Raw genomic sequence first — 22,453 nt, forward strand, 5'->3', positions numbered from 1 at the left:
ACCTGCTGCCTTACACACAGCGTGGCGAACACAGTCACAGCGATAGCTCGTTGTCATGAAGGAAAAAAAAAGCTGATGTTAAATTACTGTTATAGTGTTTCAGTGTGTGTGTTTCTTTTTACAGTATTGACTCTCTCTCTCTCTCTCCTTTTGTTTCATATCCACAAGTGCAACAAATGCAATCATAAGTCTGTGTAAGGAAATAAAGGATGCTTTCTTTAAACAAAACTAAATTAACAGCTCTATTTGTGAGGAACACGAATGCTTCCAAAAGATGCCATGGGTATTAATTATAATCATACCGAATTATACAGTAGCGTGAAAAACTGATAATAAAATGATGTAACATGCATAAGCTTTTTTTTTCTAGCGTGACAACACATTAAACATAACAAACTAAATTTTTGGGATTACAAATTATCACCTTACGTTTCGGTATAGGCCTATTCGTTTTCACAGTCGAGCGACGAAAGAAGAAAGTGTGGTGATAGTTATAAAAACCGAATACCAGATTTCAATGAATTCAAGCTACAATGCTCCTACATATCGAAAAAATTATTTTTCGATGTCTGTCCATCTATTCGTCTCTCGGTTCGTCACGCTTTTACATGCACTCAAATAGAGGCCATACTGTTCAACGTATCTGGACCGAATTCTAGACATAACGTTTTAATAACATACTATCTTTCGAATTTTATATCCTTCGACACCTAAAAGTAAGGGTAATTTACTGAAGGATTAAAATTTAAAATAATTCAATTTTCTCAAGAAAAAAAAAGCTGTGACGATTTTATTTACTTTTTATAAATATATATTTTATTAACAAATATCCACCGTATATGAATATTTTTTCTGAGAAAATATATATGGTGTAATTTACTGTATGGTATGCGTTCTTTTTCCACAATTTTCTCAACCACATTTCATAAATAAACGTATTATTAATAACCTAACAATATGACAACTCGTTCGAAGGAGTAGTTTACTCTTAGGGTGAGCTTTCCCCCGATGGTTTTCCCATTAATGCCTCATTCAATTTTGTTCATATTTCGTAAAGAAATGTTTCATTAATGAACTAACATACAGCATAAATCGTTTATTCCGTTAACATACAGAAGAAGTGGTTTTCTCAAGGGTTGAATTTTTTTTTGACAATTTTCTCAGTAATAACTGAGACAAATTTCTTCTAATTTCAGTAAAAATATTGTCTGTAACACTCTTACAATATGCATAACTCGCTTGTTCCGAAAAGAAAAATCCAAAAGAGAGAGTTTACTTTGACAGTGAAATTTTTTCCGACGATTTGCTTAAAAATTATTCGATATACTGTCAAAATTACAGATAGAAGAGTTTACCTTTGGGGGTAAGCTTTTAACGATGACCTTCCTAAAAACAACTCAGGAGATGTTTGTTGTTCATATTTTATAAATACATGTTACATAAATAACCTAGCTATATGGTATAATTCCCTCATCCGGAAAATCTAGAAGTGGTATAATAATTTTGACAGTAAGTTTTACCCTGCGATTTTCTCAAGAACGACTCAGGCGATTGTGTTCGTATTTCATAAATAAATGTTTCATGAAAACACTAACAATATAGCATAGCTTGTTTGCCCTGAAAAGATCCACAAAGGATAATTTATTCTTGGGGTGACTTTTTTCATGATTTTCTCAGAAATTACTCAGACGCTTTTGCTTATAGTTCGCATACAATTATATCCTTAATAATTCTAATATATGGATCAAGTTATTTCTAACGGAAATATGACCAATGGGTACTTTACTTTTGGGCCTGAAGTTTCTTCTAGCAAAGTTTTCCAAAATATTATTTTATTCGCAATTTCCCAAATAAATGTTTCAATAATAGTTGCAGCCTAACACGAGTCAGTGTAAGAAATTGAAGCGAGAAAGTACAGTGCGTTTGCTCCGTACCCTTTCTTAAATGTATTTTTAATGTTACACCTAATCACAATTTTCCGAACAAAATCGAAACCTCTTTTTAAATGTGCCTTGTTGTGGTCAAATGGTTCAAGTGCATTGGTTCTGGATTTGATTTCCAGTGAGAGCTAGTGTATTTTCGTCCAAGAGATGTTACACGTCGGTGCAAAGAAAAAAAGTGTTTAAATAAGCCTAACCAAGCTAATCAACAAAGAAATAATACAATGTTACGAAATTATCGTAGAAACATTGTTAATATTAGGTAGGTGCGACTGAAATGTCCAAACGATGACTGTCAATTTCAAAGGTAAAAAAGTGAAAAATACAATGCCAGGTTAATCAGTGGCCTCTAGGTAAAGCTATCCTACTAACATAAGAAGTGATTGAGACGCCAAAAAATGTTGTAATCGCTGGGAGACATGTTAGGAGAATACAGAGGTGAGAGAGAGTTTAATACTGCGAATCATGGATAGTCTTCACTTTCGTTTGAGGGCGAATATTGAAGTCCGTAGGCCTACATAGGTTTGCATTGAAATGAATATTCTTTGTTTTCGGCCGGCAGGAGCTCAGGTGGTTCAGATTCCACTTTAATCAGTAGGTCCACGTCTCATATAGCCTCGCTGCTGAAAGAGACGATAAACTCAAAATCACATCACACATCTTTGTTTTCGCCTTTGTTTTAGCCCATAAATGTCTCTGTTCATGAGCTCCGTAGTGGATATGCGGTTAGCGCATGCGCCTTTGGCGTGGAAGACACGGCTTCGATTCCCGGCGAGAGCTCATGTGGTTTAAAGTCCACGTTAATCAGTAGGCCGAAGTCTCATATAGCTTCGTTGCTGAACGAGACGATAAATTGAAACTCAATGTCTTTGTTCATAAATTTCTTTGTGTATGGTTTTGCATATACGTGGCATGGATATTAAATTTTGATTTCTACGCCATATGTATCTAATTACATACACACCTATAAAACGAACACAACAAACTTGGAATATCTACATTGTTTGCGTATGGAAAATCATCACGTTCTGCTGCACAGGAGAGCCGTGTGTATGGAATTCCATACACGTGGCAATCAACCTATTAAGAAATGTATAATAATAATAATAATAATAATAATAATAATAATAATAATAATAATAATAATAATAATAATAATAATAATAATAATAATAAACAGAAAACGATACGATCATTTACATAATTTATAAACATAAGTTAACATTTAATAAGCATATAACTGCAATGGAATTAAGTTGTTTCTCTCTCTCCCTTAACGCAACAGCCCTTATTGTGCTAAGGCGTAGAAGAGAACTTGTAGCACCCACGATTTGGGGCGGTGTGCGGTCAGAACATCGGATCCCTTTGTTGTTAGTCCTAGCTTTCTAGACGGATGCAGTTATTCCCGATAGAATATACAAGCAAATAGACTTTTGCATTATCCCTCAATGTGATACTTGTGGTTGCTTAACCGTATACAGACAGCTGTCCATGGAAGAATCGTTGATAATAATAATAATAATAATAATAATAATAATAATAATAATAATAATAATAATAATAATAATAATAATAATAATAATAAAAATAAATAACAGAAACTCGACAAATATTCTTGCAAATAATCGGAAACAGTTTGCGTCACACTATTCACTTTGCTAGACACACCAGTGTGCCGCGTTATACAAATTGTGCCACACTGGAATATAGGGTATGGCTTTTTAATTTTTTCCAACTATTCCAACTGCTTCAATTGAAATGGATCTATAACAATAAGAGAGTGAATTTAGTCTTCTTACCCTTCGATTTAGAAATAAGGTTCGCGAGAATTTCATAAAAGAATAATATACTCAGAATTGTATATACTAGTTTGTTTTATTCGAAATTACATACTTCCTACAACTGTTTTTTGATTGAAATTATTTGAAATGAAACCTTTAAGTTTTACGTCCCACGTTATGCCGGCTAGGCTAAAGGAGACAGTGATGATAAGAAATGAATGAAATGGTCGAATGAAGAAAGTGGGATAAAACGGGAGAACCCCGAGAAAACTCACGCACACAGTGTCCAGCACAAGGTTCACTTGGCGCGAGCATAGATCGAACCAAGGACTCCATGCACAAGAGGAGAACGCTCTACCACTGAAACACCGTGGCCTCTGAAATTGCTTAAAGGAGAAAGGGACTACTTTATGAAAACTTGATGACAAACAAATTTGTTAAAAAATACATGCTTTTCGTGAAATATTGCTTATAGACATGGGCGGATTAAGGCTTTTGGGGACCTAGAGCCGACTATTTTAAGGGGGCCCTATGTTAAGAATAGTTCCAGTGCATAAATTTTCTTTGCTGCCTTCCACAGCCTCATAGGTTTATGGAACTACCGAGAACTATGCTGTAATATTTGAATGTGCTCCAAGTTTACAATAATTAGTTTAGTTAAATCCATTATTAACAATTAAATAATTGCATTCATTATTAACAGTTAAATGCTGCTGATGGAAAGACTTAAATCTACCGATACCGCGAGCGTAACGAGCGGAAAAAAATTAGCATCGGTCTGGAGCCTATAATATAAGTTGATCACTATATTTTACTGTTAAACAGAGGGATTTTAAAGAGCCCTCTGAGCTTGGGGTCCCGAAGCCTGGGCTCCATTGGCTCCGCCCTTAATCCGCTAATGCCTATAGATTATAAATTAAAGGGGGCGGGCAGGGTCCGTTCTAAAAATTCCGGCCCGTGCAGACCGCTAGCCCCTGTGTATATGCTATCTTTGGAAATACAGTAGAGTTTCGTTTATCCGACATAAAACAGACAGGCAGAATGCCGGATAATATGGGTGTGTTAAGGAAAGACCTATTAAAAGTCAAACTATGATATAATTTTACATATTACTCATCTAATAATCATGTTTTGCAAGAAACAAATATAATGCATTGACTCAGGGACGTATCCAGCGTGAGGTCCTGGAAGCTGTCCCTTTCCAAACCTCAAACACTTTTTAATAAACCTACTTTTTTCCTTTTGAGGTTCTTTTATATCAGATTACTTTGAGTCAGTGTTCAAACTGTGGGCAATGCGTTGTTGTTATAATTCTAACAAGTAACACTTCCCCAGTGTAACACTCCGATTTTGATAAAATTTGGCAGGTAGATACTACACATAAAGTAAACAAATAAGTGCTTTTTTTCATTTTTTGCGGAAAAACGGTTTTAGGGGGCAAAAGCCCTCACCCAAAATTTTGAAAGTTGACGCCCGAAAGGCAAAAACAAGTGGACCAAAGTGAATGAAATTGTGCTCAGATATTGCAGACGTAAAATTAGGGAATACGTATTTTGTATTTTCCTGGAAAAAACGGTTAGGTGGGGCACAGACACCTCCAAACCTTTGATCATGAAATATCAAAAGTGCTAGTAACATGTAAGATGTGTGTAAAAGACATGAAGAATTGCAACGACACTTTGTGTATGAACAATACGCAAAAAATAAACGAATACGGTTTTTGTTTATTTTCTGCGGAAAAACGGTTCTAGGGGAAAAAGCCCCCACCCAAAATTTTGAAAGTTGACACCTGAAAGGTAAGAAAAAGTGAACCGAAGTGAATGAAATTGTGCATAGATATTTTAGACGAAAAATGAGGGGATACGGGTTTCGTATTTTCCTGGAAAAAACGGTTAGGTGGGGCACAGACTCCTCCAAACCTTTGATCATGAAATAACAAAAGTGCTAATAACAGTATGTCAGAAGTGCCCAAATTTACATGAAGAATTGGAACAAAACTTTGTGTTAGGACAATAAGCAAAAAATAAACAAATACGGCTTTTTTTATTTCCTGTGAAAAAAAAACGGTCTTAGGGGGCAAAAGGTCCTACCCAGAATTTTGAAATTTGACGCCCGAAAGGGAAGAAGAAATCGACCGAACTGAATGAAATTGTTCACAAATGTTGTAGAGGTAAGATGAGGGAATACGTGTTTCGTAATTTCCTGAAAAGAAAAATACTGTTGAGTGGACCGTGGTGTTGAGTGTCGGAAGGAGTGGACCGAAGCCAATGAAATTGTCTATAGATATTGGATATGATAAATAAAGCCTCTCCTGTTTCACAAGTGTCTCCATCAGATTTATTCAAATTTGGCAGATCAACAACAATCACAAACAGTATAGCGTATTTTATAGTATTTTACGAGGCAACTTTAACCCTTACAATGATTTTCCGCATAAACAAAAACACGTGCCGATTAATTTCCTGTTTCTGTTGATGTGCCAAAATTGATAGGGACATCTTAAAAACACGAAAGTCCTTATTTTACATACAGTCTATACAATATCTACACACAATTTCATTTGCTTCGGTCCACTCCTTCCTGCACTTTTACAGTAATATTTTTTTTTTCGGAGTGGCTCTAGGCTCCAACACTGTTTTTCCGTACAAATTAAAACACATTTCATTTATTGTTTTGCAAATTGTCCCTATACGAAGTTACGTTGCAATTCTCCATACTTTTAGGAACTTCTGACATATACTTATTTGCACTTTTGATATTTCGTAATAACCAACTAAGAAGATCCGTGGCCCACTCAACCGTTTTTTTTTTTTTTTTTTTTTTTTTTTTTTTTTTTTTAGGAAAATACGAAACACAATTACCTCAATTTACGTCTAGAATATGTGTGCACGATTTCATCCAATTCGGTGCACTTCTTGTTGCCTTTTTGGCCTTAAATTTCAAAATTTTGGGTGGGGAATTCTTCCCTCTAAAACCATTTTTTCGCAAAAAAAAAAAAAACCGTATTCGTTTGTTTTTGTGTATTGTCCCTACACAATGTGTCGTTCCAATTCTTCATGTAAATTTGGGCACTTCTGACATACTGTTATTAGCACTTTTGATATTTCACGATCAAAGTTTTGGAGGGGTCTGTGTCCCACCCAAACGTTTTTCTTTTCTTTTTTCCAGGAAAATACAAAACCCGTATTCCCTCATTTTACGTCTACAATATTTGGGCACAATTTCTTTCATTTAGATTCACTTTTTCTTGCCTTTCGGGCATCAACATTCAAAATTTTGGATGGGGGCTTTTGCCCCCAAAAGCCGTTTTTTCGCCAGAATATATATATATAAAAAAACAGGTATTCGTTTAGTTTTTGCGTATCGTATATACACAAAGTGTCGTTGGAATTATTCGTCCCTTACACACATCTGACATATTGTTACTAGCACTTTTGATATTTCGTGATCAAAGGTTTGGAGGAGTCTGTGCCCCACCTAACCGTTTTTTCCAGGAAAATACAAAACACGTATTCCTTCATTTTACGTCTGCCATATCTGTGCACAATTTCGTTCACTTTGGTCCACTTGTTTTTGCCTTTCGGGCGTCAATTTTCAAAATTTTGGGTGAGGGCTTTTGCCCCCTAAAATCGTTTTTTCGCAGAAAAAAAGAAACATGTATTCGTTTATTTTATGTGTAGTATCTACCTGCCAAATTTTATCAAAATCGGAGTGTTACTTGTAAGAATATACCGTAATGCCATTGAAACCAGGTGGAATTAAAGCACACTTTTAAATGGGATTATAATTTCGTTTCCGTTTTGTTTATAACATTACTGTATTAGAACGATACACTCTTAGTCATTTGCTATTTTTTTATGTGATATACGTAGCAGACAGTTTTCCTTACATGTCTCTAGAAAATATTTTTTGATTTCGTTTGTGTTACAATGCAGTTTGACCGGTTCATAAATGAAAAGTAAGAAACGTTTAAGAGAAATACAGAACTGTTGCATTGTTATTATTATTATTATTATTATTATTATTATTATTATTATTATTATTATTATTATTGATATTTTTGAAACATTAGAATTACATGCTTACGAGAATTCGTGTTGGGCCCCCTCCGAAAAGAAAAGCTGGATACGTGCCTGCACTGAATGATAGACGTATGAGTCTTGGTATAGACGGGCGTGCTAGGCGATCGAGTCCGGAGCATCGAAAACAGACCACAACTTGCAGTTCTTCTTGCCAATTGATGCTGCTTTTTACCTGCTATGATATGTCGAATAATAATGTAGAATAAACGAAGGTCGAGACCATGGCGTATTGGTGTTTCATGCACCTAAACCTGTAAAATATTTGTGCCGAAAACACCTTTCACTCACTAGCTAAATTTGTGGGTATGATCGCACATCTTCCCTTATAAAGTATAGTCTTATAAAGAATATATATAGCATGCTAAAAACCTAAAAACCAAATTCAATAATTTTCTATAGTTTTCTTTTTTAACAACGGGAAACTTGTTTAATTCATCACGATTAATCACGTTTGATACTAAGATGTCTGTTTCTGTCTATATATATTTTTCATACTTTATTGGAGACAATTTTTTTTCAAGAAAAGAGGATGATAAAAGAAGGTATACAACAGCATACACTAATTCTAAATAAATATGTCATCAGAAAAAACAAAAAGTTATTTCATTATTATATTGTTTCGGTTCTTATTAACATAAAAATTATACACTTTCTATAATGTTTTTTAAAGAAAAAATTGGATGGGATCGCATGGGATTCGATCTGGTGTCAAAACAATATAAGAATTACTAGTCCGCCACTCTACCCACTTGACCACACAGACTGCCTTTTGTTGCCTCTCTTTTTCTTAACAAATAAATGCTCATGGCTATATAGCATGTCACTTCCAAACTTACGACAACAGTTTTTTCTCTTTGTTTCTATAATTGCGTATAACATCTTGGTTACAGAAGCTAATTTATATTTGGTAGACAATTTACACCCTAGATTTAAGCCAATAAATGCAATATATTAGTCCACTTTCCAGTTTCTTGATTCAACTAAAGTTATTCCCTCTGCAATCGTGCTGTGCTACTGCAAAAAATCCCTCGAAAACATTATTGCCAGTATACACAAAACCGAACATAATTTTGTTTTTTGCTTATATTTTTATTATTTTATTATATTTTTTGGAAATATCTCCTTAGATGGATTGCTTTCTATTATCTCCACATACTAATAACTGAATTTTACCCATAAACATAAGGAAAATGGAATAATTGCGAAAAATCGTGAGTTACAGTATACGCGCAATATTTTTTGCGCATGGGAGTACATGCGTGCGTACAAAACTGTTTGAGTTGCTCTTTCATTTGATATAATATTTATAATTGTAAGTTAATTGTAATATATACTACAAAGTTTCAAAACCCTAAAATTAATTTTGAAACACTCTGCATTACTTCAAATTGAGTCATCCCATATTCATGTTTTTATATACATATCATCAGGGCCGGTCCTAGTCAATTTGTCACCTCGTGCAATGGCATACATAATTTGCCGCCTCCCCTTTCTCCAGAAAGAACAAATCTTAAAAGTCATGATTTTAAGTATGCTACTCCAGCATGAACAACGAAGGGAGGGGGGTAAGTGCAGTTGCACTTAGAAAGGCTTAGATACTTCCTAAAAATACAATACAGTTATGTCTGTTTTTCTTTTCTTTAAATATTAATCTATTATGTTAGTGAAAGATAAAGCACACACACCTGCAGAGGAAAGATTGAAATCCTTTTTATGGAATTCATCAATCTCAATCTATCTTCAATCTCAATGTATCTGTTTGCAATTCCAGTGCAACTAGCTCTTTTATCTTTATTTCTTGGTTTTTCTTCTACATCTAAAATTTTTTTTAAAAAAAAAAAACTTGTTTCTATCTTCAATGATAAGGAACTTGTTTCTGACAAAAGCAATACTAGTTTCATATCAAAACTGTGATAACTCACTAAATGGAACAGGTATTCACTACTATTCGAGAATTGAATTCTTGCACTTGACAACAATCAAGCAATTTGTGCTCGGATTTATTCGACCATTTGCTTTAGCATTGTCCATGTGACCTTAAACAAATGCAACCTAAACATAATTTATGAATATAGTATTCAAATAGAAGGTCCGCTTAGTAAATGTAACTACCATCACCATGAAGTCTGTTTCCAACAAGAAATATTTAATTTAAATAATATTCTTATGACAGATTTTGCCGGACCATCCAAGCTTGCCGCTCCACGCAAATGCACGTGTTGCATATATGGTAGAGCCGGCTCTGCATATCATATATATCTAGTCGACAGATTATTTATATATGACATTTAGAAAAATACTATTAGGCAAATTAGTATTAGTTTTTACCTTTAGACAAGTTATTGGAATTTTATACTGTTCGTGACATTATTTTCGTACTTATTAAAGGCCTGCTTTCACGAAAAAACAAAATTTCATTTCTACTTTTATTTTTTAGTTGATATTGATTAAAAGTGCTGAAACCCGAATAGTTAATAGGTATGGTATTCATGTAAATTGTAAAATATTTGCAGCGTATCAGTATCTAGCGTTTAATTTATGTTGCATTTTACGGTGATTACACCTACATAAAAATATTTCATACTTAAATAGACGTAAGATGCATTACAAATGACTATTTGAAAAAAAACGAAATTTAGAAAAAAAACGAGAGGCAATGTTTTTTTTCTAAAAAAAACGTACATTTCTGAAAAAATACGAACCGTTTTTTTTTCTATTTACAACACTAGCACCAACAGACTGGAGGTGAAAGTAATTTCTTTGATTGTATTTCCCCATGAGACCCCGTTTATTCAGGAATGAGACTGTCATGTGAATCTTGAAATTATTATTATTATTATTATTATTATTATTATTATTATTATTATTATTATTATTATTATTATTATTATTATTATTATTATTATTATTATTATTATTAGTTTAACGTCCCATGATTATGGTCTTTAGGCTAAGGAAGACGGATGATTGAGGCAAATGAATGATGATGGAAGAATTAGTGGAATGAGTTTGCCGTAAGAAACAGGACGAACATGTTGTCCACCACAAACTTAGTTGGCCGGGGATCGAATCAAGGTACCCACACACCAGAAGTGAGCGCTCTATCACTGACCCACCGTGCACCCTGAGGTGTGTAGCTGTAGACGAAGGCTATTTTGATGAAGCAGATGTGTTCTGAATTAAATAAACCATTTTCTTTCCATAATTAATAGCATACTCATTTAATCTCAATTTACTAAAATCATTAATAGCTTTTTCCTTTATTGCTTCTAGGAATAGTTTTGTCGACGTTTAACACTTTCAATCCTAAAGCCGAGTACGTCTGGTAGTACTTTATTACTTTGTATTTCAATAGGACGGAACCCGAGCTTATGGAGAATAATTGAAAGATAAGTGAAAGTCAGCAGAGCGGAACGAAAATCCAATTAACGAAAGTTGAATAGAGAGGAGAAATAACAAAGATGGGAATAAAAATATCCATATTAAACTTTAATAGACGACATGTTACGAGGTAAAATACGAAGAGGGAAGATTTTAATATTAGAGACAGCAATTATTATGCCAGAACGAAAAGATTATCACAGGTAGCCTATATAATGTATGGAAGTTCCTATATTTATGGGACTACACTTTCCATTGATGTCAGAATACTTTTAATAATATTTTCTGTGTCTCACTTATGTTGGTCATACTGCGTTTGATTATAATGGAACTTTCATTTGCCCCTGATTCTCCAGTATTAAATAATAATTTTAAGGTTGTAGAGATATCTAAAAAGATCCAAGAAGGAAGACTGTAGTTGTAAATTGAAATCTTATGCCGGTTAAGCTAAAGGAAACGGTGATATGAGGAAGGAATGAAATGGTGGAAGGAAACGGGAAAACCCCGAGGAAACCCACGCACGTTTGTCCTCCACAAAGTTCACTTAGCGGGGGCAGAGATCGAACCCGGGACCCCAAGCACCAGAGGTGAACACTCTACCACTGAGCCACCGCGGCCCCCAAAAACCGTTGTTGTATCGCCATCTAATGAGAAGAATGACGGCAATAGAAGTAAATGGGAAGAGAAGTAGTGGGAACCAAGAATGAAATAGATGGATACACTTAAGACTTAAGACTGACTTCGGGGGAGGGGAGGTCTAATAGGGCAAGAATTCCGGGACAAGGCTTTATGGAGAAGACTCATCAGAAACGTCGACCCTACATAAGTCGGAAAAGTCGAAGAGAAAGAAGAAGATTTGTTCTTGAGTTTTGATTTCCACGATTTTTCCTTTAGGCCGACGTAGAAAATAAGCAATGAATAATGAAAGGAACACCCAAGGACGGCCGGAAGCTGGTCCTTGGCCCCTGCCTGGAATTCAAGTGAATCAATCATTTGAATTAATTTTGCGGACACAAGCAAAGTTTGATAAATTTAATTCTCCAATACTTTCTATATTTCTTTACGTTTCTAACTTTTTTCTGTAAAAATGACTTTCATATGATAATAGGTGATTAGCAAAATATTTAAGAAAGTAAGAAAAAAAAAAAGAATTTGTCTTCTTGCTGAACACTATGCAATGAATACCGGGATGTTTACTATACAAATCAAACTCTGAGGGACACTTGTGAACGCTCTTTCCCTTCTTCTAGCTGAAACTGAGTCTTATATGACAAAATGCCATAAACATTATATTTCATAAAATACAAAACAAAGTACTAAAAACTAAGCGGTTAGAGTGCGCATCTTTGGCGTGAGAGACCCAGGCTCAATTCCCAGCGGGAGCTCAAGTGCATGTAATTCCGCGTTAAGCTGTACGTCCAATTCTTATATATGCTCGCTACTGGAAAGGACGCTAAAATTAAAATCAAATCAAAGTACTACAAACTTTGAGCTCTGCAAAGAAAATGAGTTGATTTTGAGTTTAACGTCCTTTTCAGCACCGAGGCTATATGAGACGGGATCTACTGATTAACGTGGAATCTGAACTACATGAGCTCCCGCCGGGAACCTCTAGAGAAAAATACTGTGATCCAGGCCCGTATCTACGGGGGGCGGGCCCGTAAAATTTTCACGGTAGGCTTGCAAATGAACTATAATATGGTGATGAACTATAATATGATTGGATCGGGTCCATCCTAAATTTTTGGGCTGGCTACGAGCCTACTGTGGACGCCCATAGTGACATCCACGTCGTGAACGAGATTGAAACACGAGATAGATGACTACGCGCAATAATTCAATAGACAACTGGAGCATGTCAACCGGGAATAATAATAATAATAATAATAATAATAATAATAATAATAATAATAATAATAATAATAATAATAATAATAATTCATAAGATTCTATAATTTCTCAGTGTCAGTTTTATATATTCTTTACACATTTTACTGTCATCTTCTGTGAGGAAAATGTGAGAAGAGTATCTGTTGTAGTTATTTTGTAAGGCACTGTTACGACATTCATTCATTCATTCATTCATTTGATAGTAGTGCAAATGATATAACACTTGCATGAAACATGAGACCTGGAGTTCTAAACCTCACCCTTAGCTCCTTATGTAAGATTATTAATAATTGAGAAGTCAAATATGATAAGCAAGTGCAAAATGAAAGAATTATTGTTTTGGAAACGACGTGTGGGGTCGTTTACTGGTATGATATCGGCAGAAGGGTGCGGCTCAGGCTGACTTTTATAATTGTCACCAATAGATCGCAGCACTTATTCAATATTACTTACTAAAAAGAACATGAGATTGAAACTCGGATCCTCAAAGTACGTGAGTGATGCCCTGCGATTTCCTGTATTAGCAGAAAAAAATGATAAGAACTCTATTTTATAAGTTATGTCACTTGTCAATTAGCATTCATATAAGTTTACGATATTTTAGCGTATGTGCGTTTGGCTCGTGGTGATGGGTTTTCTGCTCTTTGCTTCCTGTAGCAGTATATATCGCCAGGGTTGCCAACGAACAATTAACATTTAGTACTAGATTAGAGAGTAGAAAATCACTAAAAATCACTAAATGTTATATATATATATATATATATATATATATATATATATATATATATATATATATATATATCGGAACAGGACAGTAGGGGAACGAAAAGATTTCGGATGAATAACTCAGTGGCGGCTCTAGAGGGAAGTCATATTGGTAAAAATTAAATTACAATTTCACTGCTACAAGCTAAGAAAAGAAAGCTTATTCCATGCGCTAATTCCTTATAATGTATACAAGAATAAATACATTAGGTATTTCTTCCCTTAGCTTAGCGATAAAATTTAAATATTTACCATATGACCTCCTCAAGAGCCAACTCTGGATTACTTGAGTTAACTTTACACCTGTAGGTTTTAGTACATAAACGCTATTATTATGTACTACGTAGAAGCAAATCATTTGAAATACACTGAACGATTAGCACAAAATGTGATTTTAGCAACTTCCCAAAATTAAGAATTCATTAGGAACTGAACCTGAAAGACTTGAAATAAATATATGTGTGTGAAACACAATTGAATAGGGGTCAATAATAATAATAATAATAATAATAATAATAATAATAATAATAATCTTACCATGCAGCATAGACGTCTTCAAATAAGGCACTAATTCCTACGTTGCAATTCACACTATATAATTATCAAATTTCGGTAATTGTTCTAGATAGAAATTATGTATAATATTCATATTTACATATTTACATTGATGCACTTTGTCTTTCAATTTTGGGGCTTTGGTGAAGATAAACACGATTTAGCGCGTTTTATGAGTTTCTTTGAAACAACCATACTTGCACTGTTTTGTCCCTTCAAAGCTTGTTTTATTATAAGAATACTATTTAACATTGGAACCGAAAGTTTGTTCCTAATTTTAGTTTTGTTTAAGGTGACCGCTGAGAATATTCGTTCTGCAGCGGCCGATGAATGCGGTAATGCCAGCATCCCCTTTACAAATTTTGACAATGTTGGGAAAGCAATTTCTCCTGCTCCGTTCTTCAATTTACACACTTGCCACCAAAATTCCTCCATATCTTTATCCTTGAAATCGATTTTATAGTTCTGTAATCGACGCCACTCGGAATCAATAATTTCAAATTCGTTCTCTTCCACTATATTAGGAAAACACATAGCCAAAGGGATCACAGAATTATACTTTTGTACATTTGAAGGGTCAAGCATCAGAAGAGATTGCAACGTGTGATTCCCAAATTCAACACGTTTCAACAATTGTCTGCAGAATTCAATATAAAATCGCTGACATCTACGTCTGAACTCCATGAATTCTTTCGAGAGATTTTCATTCCTAATAAAAATCGCCTGCACTCGAGCACCCAAATACATATCTTCTATTTTCAAGAATTCTTTGGAATTTGCAGGGTTAATTTGATTTAGAGGAGTGTTGTCTACGTAACTCCTATCCATGTAATATTTTAAAATTGTTTTAAGCGTTGCTCCTACATTTTCTAATAGAGTGTGCAGCCTATACTTTTCGCTTTGGAATTCTAAGTTCAATTCCGTCACATGAGGGAGGAAAAATGCCAGAAAATAGAAATAGGCCTTCATTATTACATTTTCCAGGCCTCGTAGCAGATCTTGGGGGGCGGATGTCACGCTTTTCCTCTAGTGATAGTGGTCTGAAGTATGCCTGCAACACATCCCATTGCTCAATAATTCGGGAAATAACTTGCTGGAGTGAGAGCCATCGTGTCTGGCTTAAACTTAATAATTTATGGGGTTTCATCTTGAAAAAATCTTGAATTTCTTTCAGTTCTGAGACTCGTTTAGAACTTGCATTGAAAAAAGAGGTTATATTTCTACAAAAGTTCTCAAGTGATTGAGGAAGTTGTTTACAAGCCTCAGATGCACATATATGAAAGCTATGGCAAATACAGCGCGCAACAAAAAGATGTCTATTCAATTCCATTAGTTTTGCGCTTACACCTGCGTTAACTCCCATCATAGTACTAGCGTTGTCAGCAGCAAATCCAATTAAATTTGAAATTGGGATATTTCTCTCTTGGAAAAGCGTAATTATTGCTTCAAAAATTGTATTGCTTTTCCCACTATGAATTTCCAATAAACCTAACAGACTATCTAATACTTGGCCCTTTCCGGAGCTAAAATAACGAACTACAACAGCTAGAGTTTTGGAATTACTTATATCTGTAGATTCGTCAATAATAATTGAAAAATAATTGTTTCGCAGTTCTTCGGCGATCACTTCAATGTTTTCTTCCGCTAAAACATTTTTAATAATAGCAGCGGATTTTGTACGACCACATCGAATTTGTTTCGCAATTTGGGAATCCGGAAAACACACTTTTAAGAGTTCAGGTAAAGTGTCCATGACCGAAATAGGTAGATTTTGCTCTGCTAAATATGCAGATAATCTTACCTCGGCTTCTGTCACTTGATCCCCTAAGCTATTTTCAACAGGTATTCGAAAAGCACTGTCCAAAGTAACAGTGGTTTTCCTTTCTTCGACGCGTTTCAAATGCTTTGAGGTATGTAAATGGCGTTCCATTGCTGATACACTTCCTAAAAGCTCTATATCGCAATATTTACAATATGCTTTCCCAGGGGTTTTAGGCCTACACGTAAGCCAGTCTTTAAATTGCGGTTTGTCTTCCCAACTTTTTTTATATTTCTGCTGGTAATGCTTGATTTTTTTAGTTGAGTGTTCGACATCATTCATATCACTTGGTGTCACACTTTCGTTAGCTTTTCTTTTTTTACGAATGCTGTCGAAATTACTATCATCATTAGAAACGCGTTCATTCTGAATCTCGGTATTGTTACAATTACTGGAAGTACCAACACAGTTACGCGCACTTTCTTTCACTTCAGGGTTATTAGTAATCACACACGCAGTAGTACTATTAGAAATTTCACCCCCAACTTGAGAACAATTTGAAGACATCTCACGCACACACGCCTTCTTAAAGTACTTTAATAGAGTTGACTTTTGATTATCACCCATGTCCTCAACTCATCAGCACCACTGATGGGACACACTATGGGTCAGTGACTTGCAACACAAGCCCGAACTTAAGCAAAAGAAAAAATATCCGCGAGAAATTAATTAACACCTCAAACAAAGTTCTTGTGGAAATCACTACGGATATTATGAACAACGAGAACAACTTACGTAGCGACTCGCGCTGCACAAGATACTGCACGAAATTACTAACTAAACTAATATAAGACTCCAACGAGCTGATTTGAAAATCTACCAAACAGCGGCGGTTAGTATTATTGACCTTCCTGTTTATTGATGTCTTTCTTAGAAACCTAAATTAGTTTACTCATTAGCGAAAGAAGAAAGTACAAGTGTGCAGATTTCAAATCCCATATGCTAGAAATTTTCTCGTGAGAAATTAGTGAGGTTAAAAATTGCACAGATAATACGAAAGGGTAAGACAAGTTTAGAGTGCTTGTACGTGACAATATCAATAGATTTATGCTCAACAAGTGAGTCACAGATGGAACTTTCATCGGTACTGTGCTTATTTGCTGGTACAGAGCGCGAGAGATAGCGTGAGCTATGAGAAGCGGGAGGTAGGAAGAACACTATTCGCTGCGAGGGTGACAGTGGAGAGAGGAGGAAGATGTTTTGGTACTGTTTGTAACCCATGCTGATACTAACCTCCAACATAAGTGAAAACAACACAGAACTACACACAAAGAATTACACTTCACTGCACACAAGAACACTGTGTCCGGTTCGGCTTCTTCATGTGTCTCTCAAGACGCCCCCATCTGTGTCATAAATAACTACCCCGGGAGGGAGGGTACTAATAGGACCACCTTCTTTTACCAGCGAAAATGACAAACTTCCTTCTATGAGGGGAGAAGGAGTTGACAGGTCTGTAGCCACGAACTCTCTAAGGTGAGGACATGAGTCCTGGTCCCCAGAATGAATGAATTGCAAATATAGGTTGTATTATGTGATGTAAGTTTTACTTACTTTAGTTTACTCATTTAAAAAATAAATAAAAAACAATGAACGATTAAGGAAACCTTTATTGCATCGAGTGCATTTTTACATCTTATTAAATAAATAGGCTAATTTATTGTTCAGATTTTTTTAAAATGAAGATGAGAAAAGGAAGGCTGCAGATGGATTCAAAGCGTCTCTGTCATCCCTTCCCAGAAATGCTTCAAATCGCCAAATTCTAGTTCACTGTTGTGGCAGTTAGTAACACTATTAGGCAGGGTTGCCAACGAACAATTAACATTTAGTACTAGATTAGAGAGTAGAAAATCACTAAAAATCACCAAATGTTAACACTCCATACTATATATATATATATATATATATATATATATATATATATATATATATAATGTAATGTAATGGAGAGAGAAAATCTGAATTAACTTTATCAAACTATAATGGCTAGATACTATTCCTACTTTCTAGTATGCCCCGTATCCGGAACAGGACAGTAGGGGAACGAAAAGATTTCGGATGAATAACTCAGTGGCGGCTCTAGAGGGAAGTCATATTGGTAAAAAATTAAATTACAATTTAGTGCTACAAGCTAAGGAAAGAAAGCTTATTCCATGCGCTAATTCCTTATAATGTATACAAGAATAAATACATTAGGTATTTCTTCCCTTAGCTTAGCGATAAAATTTAAATATTTACCATATGACCTCCTATACATCTGTAGTTTTTTAGTACATAAATAAACGCTATTAATATGTACTACGTAGAAACAAATCATTTGAAATACACTGAACGATTAGCACAAATGTGATTTTAGCAACTTCCCAAAATTAAGAATTCATTAGTAACTGAACCTGAAAGACTTGAAATAAATGTATGTGTGTGAAACACAATTGAATAGGGGTCTACAATAATAATAATAATAATAATAATAATAATAATAATAATAATAATAATAATAATAATAATAATAATAAACTTACCATGCAGCATAGACGTCTTCAAATAAGGCACTAATTCCTACGTTGCAATTCACACTATATAATTATCAAATTTCGGTAATTGTTCTAGATAGAAATTATGTATGATATTCATATTTACATATTTACATTGATGCACTTTGTCTTTCAATTTTGGGGCCTTGGTGAAGATAAACACGATTTAGCGCGTTTTATGAGTTTCTTTGAAACAACCATACTTGCACTGTTTTGTCCCTTCAAAGCTTGTTTTGTTATGAGAATACTATTTAACATTGGAACCGAAAGTTTGTTCCTAATTTTAGTTTTGTTCAAGGTGACCGCTGAGAATATTCGTTCTGCAGCGGCCGATGAATGCGGTAATGCCAGCATCCCCTTTACAAATTTTGACAATGTCGGGAAAGCAATTTCTCCTGCTCCGTTCTTCAATTTACACACTTGCCACCAAAATTCCTCCATATCTTTATCCTTGAAATCGATTTTATAGTTCTGTAATCGACGCCACTCGGAATCAATAATTTCAAATTCGTTCTCTTCCACTATATTAGGAAAACGCACAGCCAAAGGGATCACAGAATTATACTTTTGTACATTTGAAGGGTCAAGCATCAGAAGAGATTGCAACGTGTGATTCCCAAATTCAACACGTTTCAACAATTGTCTGCAGAATTCAATATAAAATCGCTGACATCTACGTCTGAACTCCATGAATTCTTTCGAGAGATTTTCATTCCTAATAAAAATCGCCTGCACTCGAGCACCCAAATACATATCTTCTATTTTCAAGAACTCTTTGGAATTTGCAGGGTTAATTTGATTTAGAGGAGTGTTGTCTACGTAACTCCTATCCATGTAATATTTTAAAATTGTTTTAAGCGTTGCTCCTACATTTTCTAATAGAGTGTGCAGCCTATACTTTTCGCTTTGGAATTCTAAGTTCAATTCCGTCACATGAGGGAGGAAAAATGTTAGAAAATAGAAATAGGCCTTCATTATTACATTTTCCAGGCCTCGTAGCAGATCTTGGGGGCGGCTGTCACGCTTTTCCTCTAGTGATAGTGATCGGAAGTATGCCTGCAATACATCCCATTGCTCAATAATTCGGGAAATAACTTGCTGGAGTGAGAGCCATCGTGTCTGGCTTAAACTTAATAATTTATGGGGTTTCATCTTGAAAAAATCTTGAATTTCTTTCAGTTCGGAGACTCGTTTAGAACTTGCATTGAAAAAAGAGGTTATATCTCTACAAAAGTTCTCAAGTGATTGAGGAAGTTCTTTACAAGCCTCAGATGCACATATATGAAAGCTATGGCAAATACAGCGCGCAACAAAAAGATGTCTATTCAATTCCATTAGTTTTGCGCTTACACCTGCGTTAACTCCCATCATAGTACTGGCGTTGTCAGCAGCAAATCCAATTAAATTTGAAATTGGGATATTTCTCTCTTGGAAAAGCGTAATTATTGCTTCAAAAATTGTATTGCTTTTCCCACTATGAATTTCCAATAAACCTAAAAGACTATCCAATACTTGACCCTTTCCGGAGCTAAAGTAACGAACTACAACAGCTAGAGTTTTGGAATTACTTATATCTGTAGATTCGTCAATAATAATTGAAAAATAATTGTTTCGCAGTTCTTCGGCGATTACTTCAATGTTTTCTTCCGCTAAAACATTTTTAATAATAGCAGCGGATTTTGTACGACCACATCGAATTTGTTTCGCAATTTGGGAATCCGGAAAACACACTTTTAAGAGTTCAGGTAAAGTGTCCATGACCGAAATAGGTAGATTTTGCTCTGCTAAATATGCAGATAATCTAACCTCGGCTTCTGTCACTTGATCCCCTAAGCTATTTTCAACAGGTATTCGAAACGCACTGTCCAAAGTAACAGTGGTTTTCCTTTCTTCGACGCGTTTCAAATGCTTTGAGGTATGTAAATGGCGTTCCATTGCTGATACACTTCCTAAAAGCTCTATATCGCAATATTTACAATATGCTTTCCCAGGGGTTTTAGGGCTACACGTAAGCCAGTCTTTAAATTGCGGTTTGTCTTCCCAACTTTTTTTATATTTCTGCTGGTAATGCTTGATTTTTTTAGTTGAGTGTTCGACATCATTCATATCACTTGGTGTCACACTTTCGTTAGCTTTTCTTTTTGTACGAATGTTGTCGAAATTACTGTTATCATTAGAAACGCGTTCATTCTGAATCTCGGTATTGTTACAATTACTGGAAGTACCAACACAGTTACGCGCACTTTTTTTCACTTCAGGGTTATTAGTAATCACACACGCAGTAGTACTATTAGAAATTTCACCCCCAACTTGAGAACAATTTGAAGACACCTCACGCACACACGCCTTCTTAAAGTAATTTAATAGAGTTGACTTTTGATTATCACCCATGTCCTCAACTCATCAGCACCACCGATGGGACACACTATGGGTCAGTGACTTGCAACACAAGCCCGAACTTAAGCAAAAGAAAAAATATCCGCGAGAAATTAATTAACACCTCAAACTGAAAGTTCTGGTGGAAATCACTACGGATATTATGAACAACGAGAACAACCTACGTAGCGACTCGCGCTGCACAAGATATTGCACGAAATTACTAACTAAACTAATATAAGACTCAAACGAGCTGATTTGAAAATCTACCAAACAGCGGCGGTTAGTATTATTGACCTTCCTGTTTATTGATGTCTTTCTTAGAAACCTAAATTAGTTTACTCATTAGCGAAAGAAGAAAGTACAAGTGTGCAGATTTCAAATCCCATATGCTAGAAATTTTCTCGTGAGAAATTAGTGAGGTTAAAAATTGTACAGATAATACGAAAGGGTAAGACAAGTTTAGAGTGCTTGTACGTGACAATATCAATAGATTTATGCTCAACAACTGAGTCACAGATGGAACTTTCGTCGGTACTGTGCTTATTTGCTGGTACATTTTATTAATACATATATTAGTATGGTTTCCTCCTTCTTTAGACTCATTGGGAAAAAAGAAAAGGGAATGATACTGCCAGCGCCTCCGTACGTGACAAAACGTTGAAGCAGAGAATTATTATTTCTCCACTTGCTTCAGAAACCTACCTGCTCACGATAAGTAACTCTCAATCTCATCCCATGTCGGCGAACATAAAGAGGTGGAGGCCAAAAGTACTGTCTGTTTACCCATGGTCATTTCACAGCAGGGGTTGCTCTCAGAGAGGAACAAAAAGATTAACTCTTTAAGTTTGAACATTCTTTCCGAACCGAAACACAGTTTTCCTTGTTATTTGAAAAATCATTTCCTTGTCATTTAACTCCATGAGAAATGAAATGACAAAAATCACTAGATTGTACATATTTACGCGAAGTACGTACTAGATCACTAATTCAATGATAAAATCACTAAATCTAGTACGAAATCACTAAAAGTGGCATCCCTGCTATTAGGATTTCCCGTTCCTTTCAAGTGTGTTGGTTGCGGATTTCAAGGTCATAGCTCATGCTGTCCCTCGCGTCCTGTACATTTTATTAATACGTATATTAGTATGGTTTCCTCCTTCTTTAGACTCATTGGGAAAAAAGAAAAGGGAATGATACTGCCAGCGTCTCCGTACGTGACAAAACGTTGAAGCAGAGAATTATTATTTTTCCACTTGCTTCAGAAACCTACCTGTTCACGATAAGTAACTCACAATCTCATCCCATGTCGGCGAACATAAAGAGGTGG

At 35.2% G+C, this 22,453-nt stretch overlaps 1 protein-coding gene across 1 annotated transcript; it reads right to left on the reverse strand.

Annotated features, from left to right (window-relative positions):
* Positions 1 to 18,879: 18,879 nt before the first annotated feature.
* LOC145687491 (protein FAM200A-like) lies at positions 18,880 to 21,138 on the reverse strand. Its single transcript, XM_081760952.1, has one exon. The coding sequence runs from the start codon at positions 21,136 to 21,138 to the stop codon at positions 18,880 to 18,882; it is 2,259 nt and encodes a 752-aa protein (XP_081617078.1).
* Between the last annotated feature and the right edge of the window lie 1,315 nt (positions 21,139 to 22,453).

This window comes from Thermobia domestica, chromosome 6, assembly GCF_964235325.1.
Source record: "Thermobia domestica chromosome 6, izTheDome1.hap1.1, whole genome shotgun sequence".
In the NCBI taxonomy this organism is placed as follows: Eukaryota; Metazoa; Arthropoda; class Insecta; order Zygentoma; family Lepismatidae; genus Thermobia; species Thermobia domestica.